At 36.2% G+C, this 11,436-nt stretch overlaps 2 protein-coding genes across 4 annotated transcripts in view; one reads left to right on the forward strand and one right to left on the reverse strand.

Annotated features, from left to right (window-relative positions):
- The window catches only part of LOC119558477 (protein gustavus), a 33,994-nt gene extending 23,351 nt beyond the window's left edge, over positions 1-10,643 (forward strand). For 2 of the 3 annotated variants that reach the window (XM_037871990.1, XM_037871992.1), the window contains exon 3: positions 10,347-10,643. In XM_037871990.1, coding sequence (XP_037727918.1) covers positions 10,347-10,486 — 140 coding nt within the window. In that variant the 3' untranslated portion in view covers positions 10,487-10,643. Of the gene's footprint in view, positions 1-8,134; positions 8,292-10,346 lie in introns of those variants that run through there. The other variant, XM_037871991.1, reaches the window with a different exon arrangement.
- LOC119558478 lies at positions 9,266-10,064 on the reverse strand. Its single transcript, XM_037871993.1, has 2 exons — positions 9,770-10,064; positions 9,266-9,702 (listed from the first exon to the last, which is right to left on the reverse strand). Exons 1-2 carry the CDS (start codon positions 10,012-10,014, stop codon positions 9,495-9,497), a joined length of 453 nt encoding a protein of 150 aa, XP_037727921.1. The 5' UTR covers positions 10,015-10,064; the 3' UTR covers positions 9,266-9,494.
- Positions 10,644-11,436: the final 793 nt, after the last annotated feature.

The raw sequence follows: 11,436 nt of genomic DNA on the forward strand, positions 1-11,436 counted from the left end.
GCACTTTTTATTGCTTGAATGCTTCAGACACTTTAAACAAATATGTCTTTTTTTTACCCAGTCATTTCTTTCTGCTGGATTCATACCCTTAAATTTATAACACAAGAACAATTTTCTTTGCTGCTTTTGTTTTGAAACTCTTCTCAAAGGTTTATTCTACTGTGGAAAAGAGAAAATGGAGCTGAGTCTTTGCTCTAAGAACTCCATGACATCAGAAAGTGCCTGAATTTCTTTTGTCTTTTTTACATGGCTCTCATATAAATTTAGAGAATCCTTGTAAAATTTCTAAAGTATTATGTGGGCAAAATTTAATTTAATGATATAAATTGACTTATTAATTGTGTCAATAAATGTTTTAATTTGCTTATTGGATTCCAAATTTAAATTGGGTAAATCCATAAGCCTATTTATATGATCAGAGAAAATTTTTCTTCTGTTCTCATACAGCTTGGTTAGCAACTCCCAAGCAGTTTCATAGTTATTCTCAGTGCCTAGCAGTAAAATGGAAACCACGTTCTTGGCTTCTCCTTTTAACGCTGATTTGCAATAATTAAATTTAAGAGCAGTGGTTAGGTCCACTCTTGTATGAATGAGATCCATAAACAGCTCATTAAACAGATCCCATTCCTTGGAATCACCAAAGAAAGTGGGTGTCTTAAAGTTTGGCAGCTTAGGTAATTCCTCTGCCTTCCTTAGCAAGATATTGTTCATTGCTAAGTATTTTATCTATAATCTCTATAATGTTTTGGATATCGATTTCTAACTCGCTTACCATTCTTCCAAATTCCGAGCTTTCAAAATAACTTCTTACTTCCTCAATTAAACCAAAAGTTTTAACTTTCCAAAATTGAATTTTATTTTTTCTCAGCTCTAGGGAATAGAGATCGCAAGTTAAATTATTAATGATTCATTTAAATAATTCCTTAAATGCCCAGCATTTGCATTAAAGTCTTCCTTCAACCTAACAGCCCTCGAAACGTGTTTAATTTCGCCTATTTCTGCAACTCTTTGATCACTGCTTCCTGCTGCTCTACTCGAGTCCTTTTCAAACTGTATCTTCAGTTTTGCTAGTACCATCACCATCGCATCATAATGTTTTGATGTAAAGTACTCGTGCTCAACTGGACCTATCTTTAGTAAATTACTATGATTATAAATAAAAACCTTTTGTAGGTCCAAAGATTTTTGAAACTCCGGTAGCGTTAAGTGCACTTTTGCCTCTAAAACTCTGATTTGCTGAGTTAGCTCGGACTGCTTCTGCAAAAGCTCAATAGTCTTGTCGGACCACATTTTCGTATTTTACTTATGCTTTTAATTTAAAATTAAGGTAAGTAAACTTAGGAATAATTTTTTATTTCTAACTTATCTGAATTTTTACTGGACGCTGTTATGCCGCTGTTGAAGTCGATGGTGTGGGCGATGCTTGATGTCGAAGTCGTCTTGCTTGAAGTCGTCTTGCTGGGTTTGCTTGCTGCTGAAGTCGTCTTGCTGGTTTTGATGGTCTTCTTTTTTAGATTTGATTTTGTTGTAATTTTTTATTTTCAATTTTGTTTTTGAGTTGTAATGTTTTTTTTTTAATGTTTTGTTGGCTTCAGATTTTTGTAATTTCTAATGCATTTTCAGCATTGTAGGCACTTTATTTAATTTTTTTCTTAGCTCTTTGGCTTTTAGCATTCGTAGGCACTTTTTCTATATTAGTCCAACTTATTGGATTTTTTAGAAATTTTTTGTTTCACTTGTGTCTATTCTTTCATGATTTTCACAAGTGTTAATTTGTAGGCACTTTTCACAAATTATTTTTTGTTTTTTATTTGTTTGATGTTGGCCTCAAACACGCCTTATAAACTAAAGTTGTTTTTTTTTAGTTTATATAAAAACACACTTTTTATGTTTTATTTTACGCTTAATAGGTAGCGACCTTTAGCTGCTTTTAAAAAACAGAACTTTTTAGGTGCTTTAAAAAACAAAAAAGACTCTTTATATATCTTTAAGACTTTCAACACTTTTGTCTCTTACCACTGGTGGGGGAAAACATTCGTGTGAATCTGTTTGCAACCTTTAGCTGCAAGTGTCTAGCACTTGACAAAATATTTAGGGTGCACAATTTCTCTGAGTTTAGTACCACTGGTGAGGAAAAACTGAGAGTGGTCTGGCCAATTGTTCCGCAAGGAATCAAAAGAGCTCGAATGACCAACATGAAAGGGATTCCTGTAATAAGGAAAACAACCTTCACTGATTTTATTTTTCTAAGTCTTCGCTTACGTGACTAACATGGAATTCTTATGATATACTTATCTATGGTCTAGGCAGAGACACTTGTTTGCCTGAGCGGGAGCCTTATCAACGGTCTCCCGCAAGACGACCCTTTGTACAGTGTGAGAACTATATTTATGGTCAGGCTCAAGTGGCTTGTACTTAAGATTACAATTATTCGGCAGTGCACCCATGTAAGTTTTAAGTTACAGATCATTATTTACGGCTCTAAATAGATTTACATATTGACACGAACAGAGCTCGTGAAATCTTAAATTTATGACAATTAGTGTTCTTCTTTAAGAAGGGGCTTAATTCTGTTAGGAACTATCATAATTCTTTTTGGAGCATCTAAAAAACTGTTTTGATAACTAGTGTTATCAATACCGTCTAACAGTTTCAAATTGGACCAATAATAACCGGGAACGGTTGCTTTGCTGCTTGCATATCTCCATCTCCCTCCCGTTCTCTTTAGCTGCGTAACAGGTACATATCTGATAGTGGAGGCCATCAAGCGCTTTCTCTTGTCTCAAGAGACATAAATGGAGTGCTAGGAAAATGCTGTGTGAAAATGGCACATTTCAAAGAATTTTGCTTCATAAACCTGTGCTCCAATTTTTAAATACATATATTTTTTTTGGCCCTGGTGCTAGCAAAAGCTTACCTTCTAGCAAAAGCTTGGATTAAAATATACAAAAGGTTTGAATCAAATATATTTGACCAGTTTTCTTAAAAAATCGCGAGAAATAGACAATGCTTTGACTATAAAGCCCCTACCCTATTAAAGAAAATAATTCATTATTACTCGTAATAATTTTATTTGTTTTCCGTTACTCGAAAAGTTAAAGGGTTTATTTGTCGGAAAGTATGTAACAGGTAGGACCCTATCCGACCCTATAAAGAATATATATTATACCTTGGCGGGGTGCTACGACCACTTCTTCGCCCACAAACTCCCAAATCGCACATATATACATATTTTAAAAGATTTTCTGATTTTTGGTACCCATCTTCATGCCAAAAATAAGTAAAATAGGACCTTTCATTAAAAAGGTATAAGCCAAAAAGTGTGCTGTCTCGGAAGTAGCCGATTTTCTGCATCTGTATCTCCATCTCCATCACACTACCTAAAGCTGAGTACCGAGTCCATTAGACTGTTCTTTCTTGTTTTTCTGTCTTTTACCAATAGAAAAGACCAGAATGACACCACAAAAAAGGTTTTACTTGTCTGAATTTTTTGTTGGGCTTTTTATAGATTTGCAGAGGGTATAACGATTTCAGTCAGAAGTTTGCAAAGCAGTGAAGCAGACGTTTCCGATCCCATTAAGTATATATATATGTTCTTGATTAGCATCACTAGATGAGTCGATCCCTTTCTACGCAAACTAGTTTCTCAGTTTTAACGCTAACGGATTAAACTTTCCCAAAAGTCTTTTTTCTATTGCAGGTAGTATATAAGTCGGAACCAGCCGGATCGGACAATTATATCTTATAGCTCCCATAGGAATAATCGGAAAAAAAATTTAAAAAATTATATTATTGGTATTTTTTAAAATTAACCACCCAAGCTTGAGAATAACATTTTTTAATTAGTTTTGAATTTCGAATTAAATTTTATCAAAATCGGACGACTATATCATAGCTGCCATAGGAAAGATCGGAAAATTGGTGGGAAAATAATATGAAACAAATTATAGCTTCGGTGCTTTTTGACATATTATCTTATACTGTTGGAGATATCATTTTTTGTATTTTTAAATTTAATAATTATAACTGCAAGGGTATACAAACTTCAGCTTGCCGAAGTTAACTTCCTTTCTTGTTGGTAATCATATACGGTAGTAAATTTAAATGGAACAAAATCTTAAAATTTCTGTAATTAGTTCTTAGTTTTCTATAAACCGGAAACCTCTGTACATACAATGCTACCACGGGAACGACCTGCAAGGGTATGGCGTGCCGAAGATTGATTCCATTCTGGTTTTACACCATTTTCTTTTTTATTTTAAGTATCTTTAAAAATAATTTCGTTCATAAATATTGACAAACAGGTGCGTGGGAGCCAGTCAGTTCGTTTGCATTGAACATTGCTGTGGTGACGAATTTGCTCTTTCTAATTGTCCATCGTCTATGCGTCTTTTCACTATGTAATTCCGTTTTGATGTGGCAAAGGAGGTGGACGTCTCGGTGGTAGACGTCCGAAGAACTTCGTTGCATTTTTTGTATTTATGTATTTTTATACCCGTTACTCGTAGAGTAAAAGGGTATACTAGATTCGTCGGAAAGTATGTAACAGGCAGAAGGAAGCGTTTCCGACCCCATAAAGTATATACAAGGGTGGTCAAAAGTATTTTCACAAAAAAAAAGTTAAATATATTCATAATTTGAACTTACATCTTGTTAACTTTGGCATCAATGGAAAGGTAATTTAAATGCCGTTTGAATGATACAATACATTTCTTAACACATTCAGTACTTATTGAAAAGGACGAATTTGTGTGAAAATGTCCTTTTTGAACTTTTTTCCTCGACTTGAAAACTTAAATTTTTTGATGCAAAAAGTTTCTTCAAACAAAAATAATAGTAACTGCAAAAAGAATTTTTCAAAAATCGTTTTGCTTATATTTTTTATGATTTTTTGAAAATGCTTAGAAACATGCATTTTAGGCATATTTTTCTCTTTTTCATACAAATTTTTTCCGACAGTGTCACCTTTAAAAAATCATAAAAAATATAAGCAAAATGATTTTTGAAAAATTCTTTTTGCAGTTACTATTATTTTTGTTTGAAGAAACTTTTTGCATCAAAAAATTTACATTTTCAAGTCGAGGAAAAAAGTTCAAAAAGGACATTTTCACACAAATTCGTCCTTTTCAATAAGTACTGAATGTGTTAGGAAATGTATTGTATCATTCAAACGGCATTTAAATTACCTTTCCATTGATGCCAAAGTTAACAAGATGTAAGTTCAAATTATGAATATATTTAACTTTTTTTTTGTGAAAATACTTTTGACCACCCTTGTATATTCTTGATCAGGATCACTAGCCGAGTCGATCTAGCCATGTCCGTCTGTCCGGATGAACGCTGAGATCTTGGAAACTATGAGAGCTAGGCTATTGAGATTTGGCGAGCAGATTCCTGAGCTTCTTACGCAGCGCAAGTTTGTTTCAGTAGAGTGTCACGCCCACTCTAACGCCCACAAACCGCCCAAAACTGTGGCTTCTACAGTTTTGATGGTAGAGTAAAAATTTAAACTGAAATGAATTGTTCTCATCAATACCTATCGATTGACCCAAAAAAAAAGTTTGCCACGCCCACAAACCGCCCACAAACTTCAAAAAATCGTAAATATGAACGCGGATATCTCGGAAACTATCAAAGATAGAGTATTGGGATTTCAGATTTAGATTCCGTAGCCTTGTACGTAGCGCAAGTTTGTTATGCGAATATGCCACGCCCACTCTAACGCCCACAAGCCGCCCAAGCCTGTGGCGCCCACAATTTTCATGCTAGATACAAAATTTTAACTGAAATGTATTGGTCTCGTCAATGCCTATCGATTGATCCAAAAAAAAATTTGCCACGCCTACCCTAACGCCCACAATGCTTAAATCTGTCTTCCACCGGTAGGTGGCGCATTTAAATATCGCTTTGCTGCTTGCATATCTCCATTTCCCTTTGGTCCCTTTGCTGAGTAACGGGTATCTGATAGTCGAGGTACTCGACTATAGCGTTCTTCCTTACTTATAAATTATTTGGTTAAAAGGACATTTTAATATTTAATGTTGTCCGATAGTTATGATGCTGAGGATAAATGCCCGGCAGAGCCCTCAATGACAAACTTTTAAGCGCCCTCTTCTCGAATACATTTTTTTTACTGGTATTCACGATATTTTAAAATGATTGACAGGTCGCTTTTATATTTATATAATATGTTAAGTAAATGTGTATGAACTAAAATCCAATGGTTTTAGTTCATAGGCCACGTAGTTATACCCGTTACTCGTAGAGTAAAAGGGAAAGTTTGTAACAGGTAGAAGGAAGCGTTGCCGACCCCATAAAGTATAAGTATAAAGTATATATATTCTTAATCAGGATCACTAGCCGAGTCGATCCAGCCATGTCTGTCTGTCCGTATGAACGCTGTGATCTCGAAAACTATAAAAGCTGCCATACAAGTTTGTTTCGTCAAAGTGCCACGCCCACTTTAATGTTTTAATTCTAGAACAGAACAGACTGCTAGAAATGAACGAAAATGTATAGCTCTTGTCAATACCTAACAATGCCCAACAAAAATGTTGCCACGCCCACTCTAACGCCCACAAACTTCAAAAAATCGTCCATATGAACTTCAGATTTAGATTCCTTAGCTTCCTTAGCTTTGTCAACAAACCGCCCAAAACTGGCGACCACAGTTTTGATGATAGAAATAAATGTTAGCTGAAATGTATTGGTCTCGTCAATACCTATCGATTGACATAAAAAAAAGATTGCCACGCCCACTCTAACGCCCACAAACTTCCCAAAAAGAAAAGCAACGACGTCAGAGCCAAACAATGGCAAATGTATTTATCCATGTGTTTGTATAAATAGTTGCAAGTTCTATTGAGTATTTAACAATTTAAACAATTGTCCTTTTTGTCTTCCCCTCTCTCTGTCTCCAATAAACTTAGTACTAATTTAAATTATCTAATTATACCCGTTACTCGTAGAGTAAAAGGGCATACTAGATTCGTCGGAAAGTATGTAACAGGCAGAAGGAAGCGTTTCCGACCCCATAAAGTATATATATTCTTGATCAGGATCACTAGCCGAGTCGATCTAGCCATGCCCGTCTGTCCGTCTGTCCGGATGAACGCTGAGATCTTGGAAACTATGAGAGCTAGGCTATTGAGATTTGGCGTGCAGATTCCTGAGCTTCTTACGCAGCGCAAGTTTGTTTCAGTAGACTGCCACGCCCACTTTTACGCCCACAAACCGCCCAAAACTGTGGCTCCTACAGTTTTGATGCTAGAATAAAAATGTTAACTTAAATGTATTGTTCTCATCAGTACCTATCGATTGACCCAAAAAAAGGTTTGCCACGCCCACTTTATCGCCCACAAACCGCCCCCAAACTTCAAAAAATCGTAAGTATGAACGTGGATATCTCGGAAACTATCAAAGATAGAGAATCGGGATCTCAGATTTAGATTCCGTAGCTTTGTACGCAGCGCAATTTTGTTACGCGAATATGCCACGCCCACTCTAACGCCCATAAACCGCCCAAACCTGTGGCGCCCACAATTTTCATGCTAGATACAAAATTTTAACTGAACTGTCAATAGTGTCGTCAATACCTATCGATTGACCCAAAAAAAAATTTTCCACGCCCACCCTAACGCCCATAACGCTTAAATCTGTCTACCGCCGGTAGGTGGCGCATTTCAGTCTTGCTTTGCTTCTTGCTTATCTCCATTTCCCTTTGGTCCCTTTAGCTGAGTAACGGGTATCTGATAGTCGAGGCACTCGACTATAGCATTCTTCCTTGTTCCGATTTGGATTCTCCATTCTGACCTGTAGTCCATTCACAAGAGACGGAATATCGAACCGAAAATCCGATTCTTTCTGCTAGCGAAACACGTGTGGCTAATACGATTTTTTGCGAATTGACATTTTAACTTAACTTTTATTAATTTTCAATTTAAAAGCTCACGTGTATCTGATATCTGATAGTCGAGACACTCGACTCTCTCTTGTTTTCTTAATTCAACAATATATAAAAAGTCGTGTTACAAAAAATTTAACTAAGAAAATAATTGAAAATTGAAAAAGGGCTTCTACGATACTAGCGGAATCCTATTATCTTTTAAACGCAGAATCGTTTGTATTTTTTCAGTTAACCCATTGATGCGCTATGATGTTCACCGCAAAGCACATTTTTTTCGAAGGGGCGTTAAAGACTGGCTTCCACGCACTTATGGATAAATATTTTTAAATTATTTTTTTTACAATAATTAATTAATAAAAACCCAAATACAAAAAATTGTCAACTAAAAAAAATTAGGAAAGTAAGCCTTTTTTGGCCTTTATGATTGTGATCGGCTAGTACATGAAACATGCATGTAAAGTGAAGCCTTTTGGCTCCTTTTTGTGTGTTGACACAATGTCGAGACTTAGACTTCTTGACGTCCAAGCCGGCATGACCTTGATTTGAATAAAACTTAATTGTTATTTTTTTTAAGCCTATTTGTATTTTTATAGCAAGACTTTAAAGAAAGCCCACTGTATTTTTATGGCAAACACGCAATTCGACAGACTGACAGACTGACAGACTGACAGACTGACAGACTGACAGACTGACAGACTGACAGACTGACAGACTGACAGACTGACAGACTGACAGACTGACAGACTGACAGACTGACAGACTGACAGACTGACAGACTGACAGACTGACAGACTGACAGACTGACAGACTGACAGACTGACAGACTGACAGACTGACAGACTGACAGACTGACAGACTGACAGACTGACAGACTGACAGACTGACAGACTGACAGACTGACAGACTGACAGACTGACAGACTGACAGACACAAGAGAACCATGGCAGACCGCGCCGTTTTTACTTTTTTTAAACTCGTAAAAAATCCAAATCCGGGGGTAAGGGGCCGTACACTAGAGTATTACCAATTTTGGGGTTTTGAATTGTTTCAGTGCTTACATTGTCTTGAATTAAAAGGCTGTTTTTCTTTTACAATTCTGGCTTTATCACCAAATTTACTTTTAGTGGTAACAGTCTAGGTCAGGGGACTATCTTAAAAATATTACTCTCGATGAACCACGATTTCTTAATAATTCGTGTTCAGATGTTTAATTGAATTTGAATGTTGCGTGTTTTGCTGTAAAACAAAGTTGCTTTTTCTAGGAATTTAAGTGGTGTGCTATATAAAAATTATGTCTTTGGGCTTACCATTTATTGTCAATATAATAAGCATTTTAAATAATTCGAAAAAACCTTTTGTATTTAAGCAAATCATTCCCCACAATCGCGAGAAATATTTTTGATTTAACTTTTTGCCAGCGAATCATTGTTGATGTGTGGTTGGGGTGTCTTCTCAAAAAAGTGAAGCGTGCTAGGCATCCTTGGTAGTAGTGCTCCTTTGTCCGACATAATGAGAAATATTTTCTTTAAGATCGATCCATAATCGTTTGATCCGCTGAGTATTAGCGAGTGAGAGTAGTTTGAATCCTTCAGACCATTATAAGCCTTCCAGCAATCGGAAATAATGGTGGTCCCATTGGCGGCGTTGGCTTTGATAAGCGGAAGTAGGGTTTATTGACTACGCTTCTCCACAGCCTCCAAAAAAACGTCCCCCGTCTCTCTGGAGATTCCTCAAAAAACCCATTGACCATCCACCACGCCATTATACTGGCGATGTCCAATTTTGTTTTAGTCGATCTAGAAGGTTGATTCGACTCCACCAATTACTTTTTTGGCGATCTCCGACCAGCTGATGAAAATTTACCGAAGAAAATTATTCCAGCCAACCACCGTCTGTTGGGACCAGCCTAGCTCATTTTGAAGAAAACTTCTAGTGGATCCCTTCATCTCCCACGTCACAAAATTACACGCTTGTCCTTGTAAGATTTTCTGAAGAAGATCCGTTTTAGGGATTGGTCTCAAAAGATAGTGTAACGGGATTGTAATTCTGACAGTGATTCTTCTTAAGAAAAACTCCAGGCCGCTGGACAATCGCAAAGAGGTATTCATCGCTCATTGCAAGAACAAAGAGGTCTTCATCGCTTTTTTCAAGAAAGTCTTTAAATGTTAGGAAACAAAATTCAAAAAGGTAATACGAAATCGTAAAAAAGCCTACTTAATTTAGCATAACACCTAAAATTGTAAAAAAATATATTTTGTTTTTATAGCCAGGCACAAAACTTTGAAATGCAATTACAAGGGAAACATTTGCACGTAAAATTGTAAGATATCACGGTCAATCGAGGGTAACTTCGCGATTTTTGGGCACATGCCCCTGTTTTAGAGTATTTTCAATTTTTAACATTTATAAAAATGAATTAATACTTAATTTTTCTTTTCAGCCGAGCCCCTGCCCCTAATGGATCTTTGTCGGAGATCAATTAGACAAAAAATTGGTCGCGCAAACATGGAGGAGCGTATACAAGAACTTCAACTTCCTCAATCAATGAAAACATATTTATTGTATAAAAACCGTAGATAATATTTTTAATTAGTAAGAGAATATCCAATTTAAATTTTTTCTGCATGTGATGAAAGCAGTAAAAACTAAATGTGTTAGCTTATAATAGTATTAGATCAATGTTAGTTTATCTGTCCTTTAACAGGAAAATCATAAATATACAATTCTTTATACTTTATTTTAGGTATAACGGTTTATTGTATATTAAGAAGCATGCAAGTAATAGTATGTATACAGTGTGACATCTCATTTTGCAATAAATTGGAGAATCATGTTTCTTCACCTAAAATTATTTTGAAAATTATACTCACTTCGTGTTATATTCAAAAAGGCATATTTGTACCGTCAGTACCTGTACTGCCGTTCACAGGGAAACGTCGTTTAATAACAGCGTTCGACGAAAAAAAAGAAAAAGACCAAAATTCTGATTCTTCACTGTTTAAGTCAAAGGTTCAAGTACTATTTTAGCTATATTTTGGTCCTGTCCTACGTTTAGCTGTTATTAAGCCGTAAAAACTACCTAAACAAATTTGGTACATTGACCACTTTTTTCTTAAAACTGTGTCGTGATGGCAAGTTTTGAAGATTGGGATCAATGGGGTAAATATAAAAAAAATCCTTTCCTATTTCGTAGCGTTTAGTCTTGGGCCAAAAAAAGTCCGGATATTGTCGTCCTGTGTAGTTAGTCGCGTGACAATGCAACGCTCGGAAAATTTTTACATTTCATTATACCCGTTACTCGTAGAGTAAAAGGGTATACTAGATTCGTCGGAAAGTATGTAACAGGCAGAAGGAAGCGTTTCCGACCCCATAAAATATATTCTTGATCAGGATCACTAGCCGAGTCGATCTAGCCATGTCCGTCTGTCCGTCTGTCCGTCCGTCCGTCTGTCCGTCTGTCTGTCTGTCTGTCTGTCTGTCTGTCTGTCTGTCTGTCTGTCTGTCTGTCTGTCTGTCTGTCTGTCTGTCTG

The sequence above is a fragment of the Drosophila subpulchrella genome, unplaced genomic scaffold, assembly GCF_014743375.2.
Source record: "Drosophila subpulchrella strain 33 F10 #4 breed RU33 unplaced genomic scaffold, RU_Dsub_v1.1 Primary Assembly Seq101, whole genome shotgun sequence".
Classification (NCBI taxonomy): Eukaryota; Metazoa; Arthropoda; class Insecta; order Diptera; family Drosophilidae; genus Drosophila; species Drosophila subpulchrella.

Bases quoted from the DNA above. Each gene is read 5' to 3' on its own strand.
- LOC119558478 (XM_037871993.1), bottom strand. From the start codon at position 10,014: ATGAATACCTCTTTGCGATTGTCCAGCGGCCTGGAGTTTTTCTTAAGA. The intron at 9,703-9,769 runs GTAAATTTTCAT...TCAACCTTCTAG, and splicing joins GGCTGGAATAATTTTCTTCG to ATCGACTAAAACAAAATTGG.